The sequence below is a fragment of the Dromiciops gliroides genome, chromosome 3 (assembly GCF_019393635.1).
Source record: "Dromiciops gliroides isolate mDroGli1 chromosome 3, mDroGli1.pri, whole genome shotgun sequence".
NCBI lineage: Eukaryota > Metazoa > Chordata > Mammalia > Microbiotheria > Microbiotheriidae > Dromiciops > Dromiciops gliroides.
The window spans coordinates 155,929,449-155,948,305 of record NC_057863.1 but is presented as its reverse complement, the minus strand read 5'-3'; the positions used below and the strand labels follow the sequence as shown (position 1 = coordinate 155,948,305).

The 18,857-nt window shown below is 35.9% G+C and overlaps 1 protein-coding gene across 13 annotated transcripts in view; it reads right to left on the bottom strand.

The window, feature by feature from the left end:
* MBNL2 (muscleblind like splicing regulator 2) overlaps positions 1-18,857 on the bottom strand; it is a 201,897-nt gene that overhangs the window by 20,186 nt on the left and 162,854 nt on the right. For 2 of the 13 annotated variants that reach the window (XM_043996335.1, XM_043996336.1), the window contains exons 6-10: positions 17,384-17,437; positions 16,593-16,746; positions 10,225-10,260; positions 8,801-8,895; positions 7,610-7,701 (exon numbers count right to left, since the gene is read on the bottom strand). In XM_043996335.1, the coding sequence (XP_043852270.1) occupies positions 7,610-7,701; positions 8,801-8,895; positions 10,225-10,260; positions 16,593-16,746; positions 17,384-17,437 (431 nt within the window). Of the gene's footprint in view, positions 1-7,609; positions 7,702-8,800; positions 8,896-10,224; positions 10,261-16,282; positions 16,486-16,592; positions 16,747-17,383; positions 17,438-18,857 lie in introns of those variants that run through there. The other 11 variants (XM_043996340.1, XM_043996337.1, XM_043996338.1 and 8 more) reach the window with 11 other exon arrangements.

The following is an 18,857-nucleotide window of genomic DNA, read 5'->3' as shown; positions in this document are numbered from 1 at the left end:
TTCAAAAACAGAACTATTTATTTAAGAAGGAAAGGATAACAGTATTAAAAAAGGCAACAGGTATACAAAAGGTGAATGGGCAGACTAAGATTTAAAGAAATACTAAATTTTCACTATTATGTTTTTGAACAGGGATCCTCTTTTTTCTTAATAGCTTCAAACCCTTGACTTTCTTGTCTTAGCTGCTTGACTTGCTGCTGTTAATATCCAGGTTTATTTGTAGCTTGGAGCCAAAATGCTTATCCAGTGACTTCCTGCCAATGAATTCCCTAGAAAGTCTCTGACTGCCATAAGATACCTTATATCCTCCCCTCACTTTCTGGTCTCTCCTGGGAAAGGAAAACTCCTCATTCTCAACCTGATCCTGATTAACGGGGAGAAGCAGATAGCTCAAGTAAAGATATTTTGGGGGTGGGAGGGACAAATGGTCATTACATCTTAGAATTTATGATAGAGATGAAAAATGGGATATTTTGATGCATACTAAACTTTGGGAAAACTGACAAAGGGATTCAGAGAAAAGATAGGTAGGATCCAATGACCTAAGAATCTATAAGGGAAGTAGGCTCAGAAGGGACATTCAATATTGTTTAATCAATGACTTAAATGATGGCATAACTGCCTGCTAGTCAAATTTGCAGAGATTTTTTTTTGTTGTTCCTTCAATCTTTTTTTAATCAAATTAACCAAAGGTTTATCTATTTTGTCGATTTTTTCATATAGCCAACTTTTAATTTTATTGATAAATTCTATAGTTTCCTTACTTCCAATTTTATTAATCTGTCCTTTGATTTTCAGGATTTCTAATTTAGTATTTAACTGGGGAGTTTTAATTTGTTCTTTTTCTAGCTTTTTTATTTGCATGCCCAATTAATTGATCTCCTCTTTCTCTATTTTATTCATGTAAGCATTTAGAGATATAAAATTTCCCCTAAGAACTGCTTTAGCTGCATCCCATAAGTTTTGGTATGTTGTCTCATTATTGTCATTCTCTTGGATGAAGTTATTGATTGTTTCTATGATTTGTTGTTTGACTTACTCATTCTTTAGGATGAGATTCTTTAGTTTCCAATTAATTTTCAGTCTGTCTTTCCATGGCTCTTTATTACATGCAATTTTTATTGCATCTTGATCTGAGATTGTTTCTTTATTCTTTTTTTTTTTTGTGTGGGGCAATGGGGGTTAAGTGACTTGCCCAGGGTCACACAGCTAGTAAGTGTCAAGTGTCTGAGGCTGGATTTGAACTCAGGTACTCCTGAATCCAGGGCCAGCACTTTAACCTCTGTGCCACCTAGTTGCCCCCCTGTTTCTTTATTCTTGAAGGGGACTAATGACATCATGAGGGTGATGACAAGACAAAATATGAAGCTGGGATAGTTATCATAGTAGATGACAAAATCAGGATCCAAAATGATTTCGATAAGCTAGAATATTGGGCCAAATCTAATTACATGAACTTTCATAGAGATAAGTGTAAAGTTCTACTCTGGGATTCATCTAATCATCTTCACATAGCTATACCCTAGAATGTGTGAAAAAGACCCAGGGCTTTTAGTGGACTCCCAGTTCACAATGAGCCAACAGTGTCACATGGCACAAAAAGATGGTGTTCAGAATGAAGGACATGTTAGTGTACTCTGCTCTCATCAGATTACACCTAGATTACTGTGCTCCATTCTGAGCTTCACAGCTTTGAAAGGACATTGATAAAGTGGAGAGTATCTAAAGGAACATGAGGTAGATGGTGAAGGGCTTAAAACTATGCCATAAAATTCAATTCAACAAACATTTATTAATCTCTTGTTGTGTCTGGATTGGTTTGGGGACTGGATAGATACAAAGAGGAAAAACAGAATAGTTTCTGCCTTCAAAGAACTTATTGTCTACTTGAAAGACTTAGTAGGTACATAAGTATGTAAATACTAAGTATTTACAAAGTATATGAGGGTGATTTCAAGTGAAGAGAGGACTCATGGAGAAGGGGATAAGTCAGGGAAAGCCTCTTGTTGAAAGGGGAACCTGAGTTTGCTTTCAAGGAAGATTTAAGGATTCCCTGAAGAAGGGGAAAAGAAGGGATGCTTTTCAGACGTGCAGTACCAGTTGTGCAAAGGCATGAAGGCCAGAGACGAAATGTTGTGTTTGGGGAATAGCTAGCTAAGGAGAGATGATGATTGGAACTATGGGAACAGACGAGTACATCAACGGAGAGAACGCAGGGAAAGAAAAGAAAACACATGACAGAACCCTGGAGGATTCCTGTGTTCATTGTGTGGGAGGAAGAGGATGAAAAGGACATTGAGAAGAAGCCCTCTCAATCTGGACGTGCTTACCCTCAGGAAGGAGAGACTTAGGGATGGTCAAGGCAGCAGTCTTCAAGTACTTCAGGGTTGTCATATTGAAAAGAAATTAGACTTATTCTGCCCAGACACAGAGGACAGAACTAGGAGCAATTAATGGAAGTTTACGGAGTTAAGTTCTGGTTTAATGTCAGGAAAAACTTACTGATAAGTGCTGCATGAAACCAGAATGGGTTTCCACATGGGTTTATCAGCAATGGAGATTTTTTTTTTTAAGTAGAGGCTGGGTTACTTAGAATGGGTTTTGAAGGGGTTCTTGGTCAAGTACTGGTTGGATGAGATCACAGGCTCTTAACATTTATGCATTTAACCACATTATTCTGAGAAGGGGACCACAGACTTCACCAGACTGCCAAAGTTGGGGGGGAGGGGTCCATGACACAAAAACATAGTTCCTAGACTCAATGAAATCTGAGGTCCCTTTTAATGCTAAGTTTCAGTGAATCGGTGGTTCCTTGTTTCAGCTAGAATGAGGTCAGAGGAGGGGAGCTGCTATTTTATGATTAATTTATAGTTAATGATGCCTAGGTTATTATATAGGATCAAAAAATGCACCCAGAATTTGGCTAAAAATACTGTTTTAAACAGTAAGCACTTAATAATACTTACTGAATTGAACTGAACTTTGTAAAGCCTTGGCTCAAAAAAGAAAAATCAGAAAGGCATCCAAATGCATTCTACTTCCTCTTTTTGTAGGCATATACTTATATCACCACTGAAGACCAGGAGCTACTTTCCTCATTACTGCAATTCAATAATCAAATTTATTCACTAATGTCCTATTTCTATGTTTACTGTCATTTTAACTGTACAGATATTTATGGAGAAGTTATTGTGGGCAAGGCATTACGTGGGGAAGGGAAACAAAGATGAGCGAAACAGTCTTTTAAAAATAAACAGTTCTCCTTTCATTGGTCCTTAATGGCCTTTGAATTTCAGTATTCACTTAGCCACGGAAAATTACTTGTTAAACATAGGGATGGAAGCCTGGTGGTGTAATGTATGTGGAATGAAGAAGGCTCAAGTTCATTCGTGACCTCAGACACTTTCTAGGTGTGTGACCCTGGGCAAGTCACTTAACCTCTGTCTTCCTTAGCTTTCTCATCTGTAAAAGGGGAATAATACAGCATTTACCTCGCAGGACTGTTGGGAGGATCAAGTGCGACAGTACATGTAAAAATCTTTTCAAACCATATAGCATTATTTAAATGCCAGTGATTATTATTATGAGAAAGACACAGGTTCTTACTAAAGTGAGTGCAGCTGCTACCCCTTGACAGTAACCTCAGGTTAGTGTGACATATCAAGCCTATAGTAGTCATGACTAGAAGGACAGAGGAGAGATTATCCCGGCTCCACCCAAATTTATGGAAACAGTGGCCACATCAGAAGGCCTAGCACCCAGTGGAGAGAGACACTCCTCAAGGAAGGAATCTGAAAATCTTCTGCTTTTACGTCAATCATAACACAAAATTAATCTCTGTATATTGCCTGGGCTGCTACTACTTTTATTTTTTATTTTTTTTTAAAGTAATACATCTAGTAGCATTATTTGCAGTTGCAAACTACAGGAGTAGTGTTTTTTTTTTTTTTGGTGGGGCAATGAAGGTTAAGTGACTTGCCCAGGGTCACACAGCTATTAAGTGTCAAGTGTCTGAGACCAGATTTGAACTCAGGTCTTCCTGAATCCAGGGCAGGTGCTTTATCCACTGCACCACTTAGCTGCCCCTGAGTAGTTTTTAATAGATGGAGAATGACCTAGAAACAACCTTAGAGTTCAGTAGATGGGGAAACAGGTGAATAAATTATTATAATGTAACTGACTTTAAAGTAAATACTGTAATGCAATTAGAAAAGGTAAAATATAAAGAATACAAAGAAATGTGGAAAGAATCATATTAAAACATGTGAAGAAAGCTGCACCAGAAGAACGGTAAACACACCCATTATGTTTATATAAAAGGGAAAATATATCATATATTCAAATACGGGAGTAACTAGAACAAAGACAATGGAAAAGGAAGGAAATAGGAGAGAACCACTGATAGGTTGTTATGTATACTTATTTATGGAAATTATTATTTTTTAAAAATGTATTTACTTATAAATAAATTTCCACTTGGTTTTATTGTTTAAAGTTCCAACAAATTATTTCTTAAAATAACATGATTCCAATGGCCTTTTCAACCCTGCCAAATGGATCTATTATTGCAGGGCACATGGCCTGCCCTTCCCTGATGCAGAGAGAAAAACTGTGAATGCTAGTCACCCCCCCCCCCCCGCCCCTCCCAAATAAAAGGCTTAAAATAAGAACTTCGGCATGATTGGGTACAGGACTTCTCAGTCTAATAGAATTTTTTTTTTTCATAAAATGAATAGTGGATGGGATTTGGGGTATGAGAGGATAATTCAACATTAAGTACAGTCTTATAAAGGTCTTTGACATTTTCTATTCAACTCCCTTTCAACAACATGCAACTGGAACTGAAAGTATGTCTTTAGATATTACATATAAAAAAAGTTCTCTGGATTAGAATCTCTTACCATAAAGTGTAAAGTATTTGTCAGAAGTGAAAATGTACTAGATTATAACATATTCTTCTTTCTGTCTGTTTATCTATCTATCCATCCAACCATCCATCTATCTATCCATCCATCTATTTTTTTTGGGGGGGGGCAGGGCAATGGGGGTTAAGTGACTTGCCCAGGGTCACACAGCTAGTAAGTGTCAAGTGTCTGAAGCTGGATTTTAACTCAGGTACTCCTGAATCCAGGGCCAGCACTTTAACCACTTCGCCATCTAGCTGCCCCTTATCCATCCATCTATTGATATGTATCTATACATATCTATCTTAACCCTTCTTTAGTGAATCTCAATTAAACCTCATGGTACTCTTGGAAGGTAGCTTATCATAATAATAGTTAATGTTTATAGAGTGCTTTATAGCTTACAAAGCATTTTATATTTATTATCTCACTTGGTCTTTACAACAACTCTGTGACACATTAATCCTATTTTATAGAATACAAAATTGAAGCCCACAGGGGGAATTGGTTTGTTCGTGGTCATAGACCTAGTCTGTAGCAGAGCCAGGACAAGAATCCGGGGTCTCTGACTCTAAATATCGCACTGCTCTTTAGCGATGCCCTCTCATTTTAAATACTTCTCCAGTATTTTCAAGGCAAGAAAATAAAGTACTTTATCTCTTCTTTTTTTTTTTTTGGGTGTTCTTTACAAAGACAAAATAATACAGGCTGCCTTCATATGATTATCATATTGGAGGGGAGAAAAATCCTTCTAAATCAGGGATGAGTTTTTCAGTTGGAGGACCTAGGATCATCAATCCATGTTTTCAGGCTGAATGAATTAATCACATTCAGCTTCAATTACAATTACTAATTGATTGAAGTTGGCTAACATTTAGCTCAAATTCGATTCAACAAGCACTTGCTAAGGACCAACGTTCTAGGCACTGTGCTTGGCTACAAAGACGAAAACAGACCTGGCAGCAGTTATATGATAGGATCAGGCTGACTGCCCTATTAGTTTATATGTGCTAACTAATTTGTTAAAAAAGGTGTTTTGGTTTTGTTTCATTTTGCTAAAAATTTCAGGCTCACTGTACACTGTACATAAAGGCTGAATGCATAGATCACAAGGTGGATCCTCAGGATCTAGAACCAAATTCACCTGAGATAAAGCCTCTTTTCAGCTGAACAACAGGGCAGACCAAAAGCATCAAATTTCAACAAACTAATTAAGGAGGAGGGTATATATCTAGGTAGTTTGGAGCTACTGAGATTGGTTAAATCCAAATGCCATTGATTTACCTTGCTTCATTTGATCTAAAGATTGCTCTTTTTTTTTTTTTTGGGTCCCATTTTACCTTATTTGAAATAACTAGGTGAGTGGTGTGACAAAACAAAAGAAAACAAAAGAAAACAACCATGACTTTCAAGTTAGGAGAACTGGGTTTTAGTCTCATTTCTGACACTGGTTGTCAAACTTTCAGCAGTCATTTAACTTTCCTAAGCCTCAATTTCTGTATCTGAAAAAGATGTGGATAACAATATTTGTACTACTTAATTCATAATATTATTCTAGGGAAATTACTTTGTATATTTTGAAGCCCGATATTAACATAATAATTATTATTATTCTACTGGAAACCCCTATATAATTAAGATATAGCAAAATCACTGAAGGAGCCGAATACTTTTATGGCATGAACAGAAGTCAATTGCTTCAGTCTGGAGTGTCTTATTAAATAAATTAGATCTAAACAATTGCTAAATCTCTTTCCTACGGTAGAAAATACTGGAATTTATAGCTTTTTTTCAAACTGTCCCTAAAAAAAAAGTTACAAAGTTGATATTGGTTCTTCACCAGTGGGTTTTCCTTGTTTCCAGATAAATTTTTATATTTTACAATGGTTATGACAGCAGGATAAGACACATTCTTCCTGAACTACATAGTGATGTATGTGTGTGTGTGTGTGTGTGTGTGTGTGAAATTACTCAGACCTTACAACAGAACACTGACAATAGAAATGTCATCAAATCCACAATTTATACACTTATTGGTTGCTTTTTCTTCTGTGACTCTTGGTCTATAGTAACATATACCAAATTAGCTCAGATATAGGCCCCACACTTGCCTCTCCCACCCCCCACTCCCATTGTAATTTTTTAAGTTGTGTGTGTGTGTGTGGGGGCAATTGGGGTTAAGTGACTTGCCCAGGGTTACACAGCTAGTAAGTGTTAAGTGTCGGAGGCCGGATTTGAACTCAGGTCCTCCTGAATCCAGGGCTGGTACTCTATCCACTGCGCCATCTAGCTGCCCCTGTTAAGTTTTTACAAAGCACTTTCCTCAACCGATGAAGTTGTGAATTAGGCAATGCAAGTATTATTGCAACCATATTACAGCTAAGAAAATTGAAGTTCAGGAAGGTTAGGTGATTTATCTATATGCGCATAGGTGGGATAGGCCTGAGTCTAATCAGTTTTCTTTTTCATTGTATACTCTAGAGTTTGATCCTGTCAATGAGTATTCAACTCAGAGATAGAGACATATTTGTTATGGAACTTCTTCATCCCCTACTTTCCTGCAATTAGCTTTTGGATTTTCCATCTATTGTTTTGTTTTGAAGGGTGGTTTGAGAGTTTAGGTGATTTTTTCTGGGGAATGAATGGGATTTATGGTGTGGGAGGTAGAGAAAGGAGATGAAGGATAAGTAATTCTTGATACTTACAATAAGCTTGTAAATAGCTTCTCTACAGCTCTGCTTAGTTCAGTTCTCCTTCTTTCCTTCCACCCTCCCTCCTTTTTCCTCAGCCCTTTCTCCTAGGGGGAATGGAACTTCCATGTAAATGCAGTTTGGTGGTTTATTCCTTTTGGCTTTGGTTTTATTAGAATTCCTCATTCTTTTATTTTTCTGCATCACATAATCTCTGTGTCTCTCTCTGGTTCTCTCTCTCCTTTCCCCAACACCATTCTGCTACCTTTTATTCCGCCCCCCACCCCCACCCCAGTAGCCTTTACGATAGCAGAGAAAAGCCCTATCTTTCTTTTGTGAAGATGTCCACCAGCAAAATATGTGCTATGAGTTGTTTTTTCCAAGAGTGGTCATGATTTGTGTTCATCCATCCATCCATCCATCGTATCCTGCTCATTCTATAGCCTGTGGCCATGAGGCTGGGGGAACTAACTGGTCATCCCAGTCAGGACTGAGCTCATGACTTAAATCTTATTAGTACCATGTTCTAAGTAAACTGATGAATTCATCAAGATTCATCAAGGTGTCATGATAGTTTCTTTAGAGTACTGTATGTATGGTTAAGTAAGACTATGTCTACATAATATGTGAAAAGTCCAGTGATTATGTAATAATCAGTGTGAACCATCACTGCAGAAAATTTAACCACCTCCCCCTCCCAAACTTCCCTCCCACCCCAAATCTGTTTCTGAGGAAAAAGAACAGGCTATAAAAAGAGAACAATCCTTTCCTCTAGAACAGATCATTGGGTCTCAATTAACTGAATAGTTGCCTCGGTTCCATACCTCACTTTGTGTGGATAAAACCTTAAAATATAACCAGTTTGAAACAGCCCATGGTGTGTTTGGACGTCTTTTAACATAGAAATTCTGATTCCACTGGATAGGCAATGCTCTACTAAAAGAAATTTAAGCCTGTCAGGTTAATTACACAATATTAGGTACAAAAACGAACAGTGCAACACAAAACATAGCTACATCATTATTTGCAGTAAATGTTAACTCTAAATAAGTGCAACCTGTCCATAAATGATTGCTATAAACTCATTAAAAATAAAATTTGATGGATAAAGATGAAAAAAAATTCTCATTGAGAATTTTTTTTTCAAAGTATCAGCACTCATTTAGAGTTTGGGATTTGTGAAAGAAAGCTTTAAAAGGAGCAAACCTGATTGGCTGTGGCTGTTGTGGCGAAGGGGACACTTGTTGCAGGAGTTGTTGCTGCAGAGACAGTGGCGGACGTAGCGCTGTGCATCATGGGTACTTTCAGGAGGGGAACCATGGAAGCAATGAACAGTAGGGTGTAGCATTATGGTGATAGAAGTGGTATTTTGGCATGGTGAATATCAGAGCAGCAAGCCATCATGGGTTAAACCAGCAGATGGCATGCAACCACAATGCAAAGCAAGGAAGCATGGGAGAGAAATAAAAAAGGGAAAATAGCTTATTACAAGTACAATTAAAGGAAGTTTTAAAACATAATCAGTGATTCCCAGAAAATCTAAAGCAGACTTCTTTGGTTGTTGTATTAATAAAAGTGTTATTTCTAAGTACAATTTGTCCCCCAAATTGCCTCTCTCTAAATTCTTATGAATGTGAATAAAATTGTCCAATAATGTAGGAGTCTATAATTTACATTCTTTGATGGATTTATGAAAGACAAAATGTTTTAATTGTCAAATCAAAATGGGAAGTGCTATTCCTTAAAATGATTTATGATTAAGTTGAAATTTTATTAGCATTCAGCAATGCTGAGATTTTCAATTTGGTTCAAAATTCATAAAGTGTTATTTTTCATTAGCCCTGCTGTCCTGTTTCAATAGTAACTGCCAAGGATTATTGTTTATTTGTGTCCAAAAATTATAGGCTAGGTGTAACAAACAATATAAATAAAAGAGTCAAAATTATTTTGATACAATTCATTTTAAATTTTTTTTAATAAGAAATAATCAGTCAGTCCTACATTTAATCTTAGCTTGTTTTCACAGAACACCATTGACTTTTTAAAAAACAATCTACATTTTATATTAAATCATATTTTATAAGGGGGAACTAAAGTAATAATAAGAATGATCATAGAAGACATAATTATCAGGATGGCAATTCAAGCATTTTGTCTTATGAAACACTTCTATTTGAAAAAAAATATTTAAAAGAATTCTGGGAAACTCTGATAACTCTAACACACAGCAAAGAGGAAATAAAGGCACACCACTATGAAACTTTAAAACACCAATGAAATTAGCCTACTCTTTTTATAAAGTAAGATACCCCCTCCCCTTATGCTAGACCACATAAAATATACAAATAATCAAAACAGAGATCACTGAAAAGCAGATTGAATTCATGGTTTTATGCTAGTGTAGAATTGTAGTTAGAACAGGGGATGTCACATCCAAGCTGTAGTTTTCTTAAAAACAAAAACAAAACCCTAAAAACCCTATGAGTTAACTCTAAAGTCAAATAAGTCTTTAGATCTAACCATTTCCTAAGGAATGCCTGAGATTTCAAAAAAAAAAAAAAAAAGAAGTTTGAAGCATGTGAAGCTATTATACAGAATATCAAAGACAAATAAAAAAGGTTGGAACCTACCAATACTGGTAGCGGGTGCCATGCACAAAACTGACCCTGCATGTCATGCAATGGGAGGTGGGAAAAGTGAATAAAGGGAAAGAAACAGGTTAGCTGTTTAGAGTTAACATTCAGAGTGAGAATCAAGCACAACCAGAAACCAGCAGAGGTTAGTTTAACATGACCTTTGAAGATCATTCATAGTTTCCATCATTCATAAATATAACTGACATTTTGTGCAAAAATTAAAGCACACTGATAGGCATTTCATAATTTGACTTGCATCCATGAAAATGTATTTAATAACATCAGATTTGTTTCTAATTCCTTTTCTCCAAGACCTCAAAATAATTTGCAGACATTATCAAGTTACTTCCCTCAAAGAAAATAGTGGTTATTTTGCAGATGAAAACTAAGTACAGAAAACTATCCAAGGTCACAAAGAGTGTGAGTCAGTAGTGTGGCTAGAAATAGAATCCATATTCCTAAATTCAGGTCAAGTGTGCTACTCACTGTAGACTATATTGTCTTAATTACATTATAATGATAATTTCTTTTGCTACTGAAACTGTTCCAAGTTAGAAAGGTCATCAAGATTCCCAAATAAGAAGTCAATAAATTAAAACTTCTGATTCAGAAACTAAGGGGAAGGTCATAGAGAAGCAAGTAGTATTGTCTATGGGTATTTATCTTGTCATTGGTCTATTCCTTATCTTGTCTACTTGGCCAAAGACCCTTATAACTCAACACTATTGCCCCAAAAAGACACAGGCTTCTGGGATTATGCCTCAGGGAAATACACAGAACAGCCTCTCAAGCCAAGAAACTACATAGTGAGGCCCAAAAGGCTTAAAACAGAAGGAAGGGAATTCAGGACCTTAGAGACCACCATGATTCTGCCACGTACCCTTTATTTCTTTTGCAATCATACTGGACTTTACATGGATTAAGTGGTTTAGAGCAAAGCTTCTTAAACTGTGGGTTTCGACTCCATATGGGGTCACGTAACTGAATGTGGGGGTTATGAAAAATTTAACAATGGTAAAAGGTTATATATACCTATTTTATATAACTATATACCAGGGGTTAAATAAATATTTCTTGGGCAAAAAGGGGTCACGAGTGGAAAAAGTTTAAGAAGCCTAGATTCACAGCACACTTTAGCTTTGCCACCCTCTTAAAAAGCAGGTGGCTATAGTATAGTGTTAGGCATCAATTTTCCCCCCCTTTGCCGCTGACATTTCAGGCTAAAGCTTAATAAGGACAAAGAGAATCTTACATTTCTGATTGAAAGCCTATATACAGGAAGATAGAACCTAGGAATCCTTCTGTGGGGGGAGGTAGGGTATGAATGTCTAAATGGTCCTCTTTGCCCACCATACTTAGCAATGGTGATTTAATTTTGATTCTAGTTTCAGTTACAGCCCAACTTCTTTTTTTTTTTTTTTGGCTAGGGCAATGGAGGTTAAGTGACTTGCCCAGGGTCACACAACTAGTAAGTGCCAAGTGTCTGAGGCAGGATTTGAACTCAGGCCCTCCTGAATCCAGGGCCAGTGCTTTATCCACTGCACCACCTACTTGTCCCTACAGTCCAACTTCTAATTAAAGTACTTTCATTTTGGACCCAGCTTTGTAACAGAAACTGGGCCTGAGTTGGGGGTCAGGGCTGGAAGTGACAGTCACTGGGACTTATGGGGTGAACTTTAAGTGAGACCAATGATTTAGAAGGCTCCACAGGGTAGGAGAGTAGAGTGGAGTAGGTGTTGGAGCTTTAGTTCTGCCTTGTATCTTGAAGAGATCTGGAGGTTTTAGCAGGGGGAAAGCCCAATATGAATCAACAGTAGGATCAGGCAGCCAAGGAAAGTGAATTTAATCTTAGGCTGTATAAACAGTGTCCAAGACCAGGGAGGTAAGTGTCCCACTGTACCCTGCTTAGAGCATATCAGAAGTACTATATTCAGTTCTTGTCCCCACACTTTAGGAAGGGCCGGAGGCTGTCTAGGGAGAGGAATCAGGATGGGGAAGGACCTCAAGTTCATACCTTAAGTTGAACTTATTATGGTGGATGCTTAGCCTAGGCAGAGAAAATTTAGGAGTGAAGGGGAGAAATTGAAATTATTCTACTTGGCCTGGAGAGCTAGGAACAATGCAGGGTGGCAAAGAGACAATTTTTTAGAAGAGTTTCCTGACAGAAGTTTCTCCTAAGTAAAACTGTACATGTCAGTTGACAAAGGACTCACCTTCACTGATTATCTTCAAGCTAAAGCTAAGTAACCAAAGGGATTCTTAGTTAGGAATGGGTTGTTTTAGATAACCTCCGAGGTCTCTTCTGACTTTGAGATTCTGGGAAATGTTCACTTGACCTGACAAACTGTGTCTTATGGACTTGGCCCTGAATTGCGTGACATTGAGACTGCCACAATTTAACAATACAATAAAGATGTCTAAACTATCCAAACAGGACCTGTAGGGAGATGGCATGGTAGAGTGGAGAGACCACTGGATTTGGAGTGACAAGATCTGGCTCTGCTATAGCCTCAGTTTCCTCTTCTGCAAAATGAGAGAAGTTGAGTAGATGACACATAAGGTCATAACTAGCTCTCAATCTACAATTTTATATAATTTCCTCCAAAAAACATCTATGAATTTTGCACAATTTCTACATGGCCCCCATATGGAAGACTATGTGAACCAAAATTTTTCTTTATCACATATCTACATGGTATTTAATGAAATGGGGTAGGTAACCTCTTTTATTGTCAAGATGTTATACTCATATATTCAGGAGGGAAAAATGTTCAAAACATCTTTTGTTTGGATATTTTCACCAAAGGGGATTGTGTATATGTGTATAAGTTATCTGGAAAACTGTATTATTCATTTACTATTTTATATACTCAGTTTTTCCATCCGCAAAATGAATATAATGGTACCTGACATTGACTAAAGTGAAATATATTGAGGAATAATGAAATAATGTCTGCAAAAACACTTTTTGCAATTCAGAATAAATCTGTCAAAGACATGCCAAGACTTACTATGCTGCTATTTACATAGATGTGTATATATTTTAAAATTATTTTCCTAATAGTGAAAAAAAAGAATGATAACCACTGGGTTAAACTTAAAAAGGGAAAATCACCTACTATTAATATGCTGGGGGACACCAATGAGGACTGTGTCTGTTTTACATTAGTTTTTTATAGGAGTTCCCAGTCTTGCAAGGTATTGATGGTGTCCACACCAGCATCAGGCAACATTCTTATTTCTTTCACAAAAGTCACCCTGTTTCAGTGGTGCTGATTTCAGTAGCTCATCAAAAATTTTTACTATGAATGACCTTACAGTAAAGGATAACCTCTATATGGATATATGTTGCTCCTTTTTTCCTTTTATAAAATATTCTGAACATAAAAAAATTATAGGGAGAAAAAAACCCAAATTCTGCCAGTTTAAAGCAAAAAGATTGTCATCCATCAAGCAGCAAAATTAAAAAAATGATTTAAAGTAATCACTTGAATTGTGCGGTTTAAAACAACAATAATAACAATAATTGTATTATTATCATAGCTATTATGGATTTTTGGAAATGAACTTTATACAAAGTTAAAGCAATATCTGAAACTAGCCCAAAGTGAGCATAGTATTTCCTGAAATTGCATGCAAAGGCAAAAAAGGGTCTTGCTCATTTCTTTTCAGATTAATTTCTTTTCAAAACTTATATGGAGAATATGTACAAGCATCATAAAACTTCAGGAAAAAAAGTAGTATTTGAGATGAAGAACTCTTTCATGCATTGTATTTCACAAATGTTTCTATAAGTTTTCTGCAAAGACTTACATTCTTGCATTTTTAAAGAAATTACAATACAACTATCAATGAAAGCACTTCTGACACACTTTTGGCCACTTCCAAATTTCACAGCAATATGTGGTCTACAATTAATCTCCCACAGTCAAAATGCACACGAAGCTTTACTATACAAATGTGAATTCATCCAATAGAGGGCAATAGTACACAGCCCCAGCATCATTTTATGTTTCTTAATTATTTAATATTCTTCCATAAACAAAAATCAAGAAATTGTACATGACACACAGGAATGATGTGTTTTCTGGATTGGAAAATAGCTAAATGATTTCTAAGTGAAGTATTTTTAAATGAGAGGTTTTTTTCTATGATTAAATGAAAGTTATTATGGAGGGATGTTAAGTGTTAGTGTTAGAGGTGATAAAACAAGTGTTACGAATCACAAGTTATCCAAGTTCCATTGTTCAGCAGAGCTCTAGGGATTCATAGGCAGTTGCAAGGTTTGAACTGGGTTTGATGAACTTTCCCACATTTTCATGTTATTTTCTACCTGTTTTTCAGAATCACAGTATTTTAGAGTTAGAAGGAACCTGAGAGGTCATTTCGTCCAACCTACTCATTTTCCAAATGAGAAACCTGAGAGGTGTGGCACAGAAGCAAGATGACTGGCTCCTGGTGACCCCAAAAGTTAGCGGCAGAGCCAAGAACAAAACCCAGGTTTGTCTCTCTTTCTGTTATACCATGTTGTTGCCCAAACTCATAATAGCCAGGGGACTAGTGGTGGAAATCTCATCAACCTAACATTAGGAGATGCCTGTGGAAATCCTGAAAGAGCTGATTATCTCAGAGAACCTTGTGCTAAGCCTAACTTATTATTATTATTATGTATTATGCCATTGAATTACATTAGCCAGAGTGATTGGTAACTTTGTATATGGAGATACAAATGTTATAAATGTACCAGAATATAACCAAATTGGGTTTTATTTACCATGGTACCAATGAAGCCTTAACAGTAGGCAGTGGCTTCCAACGTGGGAAAGTACATTTTGTGGGAGCATGATTTCTAGTTTTAAAATAAATATAAAACTTTAAACCAAGAAAGCAGAGCACTATGAATCCTTTCACTTGCTTAATTCATATACTTATTACAACTTTAAAATGCTTTTTAAGAGATTAATAGACACATGCCAGAATATGCACATAAGAACAAAATATCAGGAAAGACTATTAAGAAAAACTTCTTAGACTGACGTGCTTACCATATATATTAGGAGCTGAAAAAAAATTCTTAAAAAGATTAGCCACTCTAACAATTTGTCATTTAAAATGTCTGATTTCATTAGGGTTTTTTTGGTAGTAAATAAACTAGCTTAAATTTATTTGTTTCCTTTAACAAGATTAAATAATGTTGAAACACTACCATCATCGCTACCACCACCACCCTCACCTAAAAAAAAATGATAATGGAATAAAATCCCCAACCTCAATATACTTTCTGTTCCCCAGGGCCTAAGCCATTCCCTGGCAATAGTTATACTCTGACACCAGAACAACAGGTCAATTTGGTCGATGGCGTGAAAAAAAATCAGCTAATTAAGTAAAAGAAAACCCCATCAAACTGATTGTTTGGCATTATGTAAACTAACCATTCATTCACTGATTTCTCCCCATATTTAGTGCCTTACACTATGTAAAGACAATAGCATGTAACAGAATGAGAGCTGGAACCAGGAGTTGGAAAACTTGGATTCTAATCCCAGCTCCACTGTTGACTTAGTATGTTTCCTTTGGAAGCCTCATTTACCTTATCTGAGAAATGGGAGGCTGTAACTAGATCATCTTTACTGCTCAACAGTAGAATCCTATGGTTAATGTAAAAGGCCCTCAAGTAGCCAGAAAAAGTCAATACACTGAAGCTTCTCGCACGTTACCAGGGAGTGACTTGGCACTAAGGAGGATTAAGGTTTTTGCAAATTGGATGTTGATGGAGATGGAGAAAGGTGTAGATAAGGACAATGACTGGAAGATTTTCCTTAAATTACATTGTCTGTCTTTTGAATGTATGCTCTAGGAAAAGATTGAAGTTAGTATTCCATATATAATATATAATATAATATCCATTATCCATTATAATTATATATAATACATATATACGCACATATGTACATATATAAATATACACATATATCTAAAACATTAAGAATAAATCCTGGGTTCATTTGGAAATGTTTCATGTTAAAAGGAAATGTTTATATTAACAACATTCAATCTATAACTACGGAAGAATGAGATCTGGTTTGTTTTTTTATCATTTATCTCAAGTATCAAATCTAGCATTTAATCATCTAAACTATTTAGCTTTAGAATCATAACAGGCTTTGGATGAAATTCAAATGAATATAAATCCTTCTAGATCCATGTTTCAGTCCGTGCTGTACCTTTAAAAGTAGAGGAGACGTCACCAAATAGCTTAAAGAAATGAAAAAAAGAGAGTGAATTACCAGAAGCACATTCAGACAAGTGGTTTGTTGTTGTTGTTGTTGGTTTTTTTAACTAAAATATTAAGTGGAACATACCTGTTGGAATAAATGCCGTGTGTTGCTGCAACTGTGCATTGGCTAGTGCCTGCTGATAGTGCAAGACGCTGGGATTAAAGACGGCGCTGGCACCGTTACTTTTTTCAAGTGCTTGTCTCTTTGGTAAAGGGTGAAGAGCACCGGGAGGAAAGGCCTACAAATAAGGAATTTTGATAAGACTTACAGAACTTAAAGTAAAAACATACCCAGTCTACACAGAGATAAAATATCGCAACATACTTTAAAAATTGACAGCTAAAGAGATGCCTTTGCCATGCACCTTAATTCAAACAGCAGCGATGTACAATGAGTGAGGTTTTGTTATTGAGGGCAAAAGCATGATTTCATTAACCTAAGACTGTATGTAGCACCACGACTATGGAAAAGGAAACTATCAAGCAACAAAAATGGCATCTGCTTTAAGAATGAGTTAAACTATTCTAAAGGAAAAAGGCACTCATATTATTAATACCTAGTACTTTTTTTCCCCTAACTATATGAAAATATTTGGAGCTTAAAAGTTAAGAAATTTAATTAAAAAAATTTTTTTTAAACCAAATCATTGAAACTTGCTTCAAAACGTTTAGAAACGGTATTAAAACATGTTAGGATTAAATGATTCTCTTGCATTTATTACATATGAAAATGAGATGGCTAAACACTAAATCGGATATTTCCATAAATTAATAATAATGACTGTTTTCAACTGATGTTAAAACAAAAAGCAATACAAATCTCAGTTGGTTTTCTGAAAAGCTACATGCAAAGCGAAAGGTGAAAGGTCAAAGTACCAGGTCTACAGTTGCTTCGAGAGGTCGCTTCATTGCTTTGGCAGTCGACTGAGTCTTTTAATAACAGGCAGCGAGCACATGATGGCAGTGGGCCAATGGGATTCAAGCGAATTAACATACAGGTAAACAGCAAGCAGAGGTGCATCATGGGAACGGCATTGCATTGTGGATAGGTGAGAAGGAAAAAAATATTCTGAATGCAATATACAACATACAAAACACTAGGCATGCACAACAACAAAAATGTTCTCTAAAGAAATGAATATTACACCTTGAATTAGTATTGAAGCAAAAATGCATCTACTATACCTTAGTTAAAAGCATATAAGAGAGTAAGATATAGATGTTTGAAATTCAGGAAAGTTAATTAAAACAGCAGCTTGCATACACACCATAAGCATTTTTATATTGCTTCACAGAAATGCAAAAAATCTTAAGAGATTACATGGGTTTATTTCGAAGAACTTCTGATAAGTTAGTTGTCAAGCACAAAAATAATCTAATTGTTGTTTGCACCCCAAAGTCGGGTAATATTATATGTGTTCATATCAGATCTACTGTAGCAAAGTGAAGTGACAAACTGGGACAAAACAATTCAGGCAAAAAAAAAAATAAACACCAGATAATTTAGTCAAAAGTGTTTGGGACTTTCTTTTTCTTTGGCTGAATTATGTGGATAATTGCCTCAGTTCTCCATTTTACTTTGCCATTGTGGACCTGGCAGTGTAAAGTACCCTTCTGATTTTAGTAAGTTTTAGAAATAAAGTTTGTCTCTCATTTTTACCAATTTCATACTAAAATTTTATGTCTGTTGACTAACTTATCATCCATTCCACAGTATTTACTGCATTTGGAATTGTGGCTTAGATGATTTTTCACTTACCGCAATATACTGAGAAAATGACACATTTTTTTTTTTTTAGCAATATAAGTTTTTCTAAGCTATCATAGTTATCTATATTCAGTAAAATTTATATGTATATTTAGAAAGATCAGTGACTGAGTTAGTAAGAGCATGGAACTGATGGTTAAAAAAGGAGTAAGCTAAAAATAGCAGACTTGTTAAAATGCTTAAACCAAATAACATATTTAGCACATAACCATACTTTGTTGCCAACATTTGCATTTAAGGGGCTGAAATGAAAACAAAGGTTGATCTGATTAGATCACAACAGAAAATTTTGCTAATATTTTCTAGTTTTTGCAAAGATCCATAGTAGCATAATAGCATTCTGTGAAAATATATAGGATAAAAGGAATTGCCATAAATGAAACCAACAAAAAAAAAACTCCTTTTTTTTTTTTTTTGTGCAGCACAATAGGTAAGCCCCTCACGTTTAGTTAAGCAATTCGTATTTAATGTTGGATTTGTTCTAAACTCCAGATGTGGGAGAGCAGACAGAAAATAAATAAAATATGGAAAAGCAGTCAGGCAGTAACACTGAATCGAGACATACGATGGGCCACATTTTCC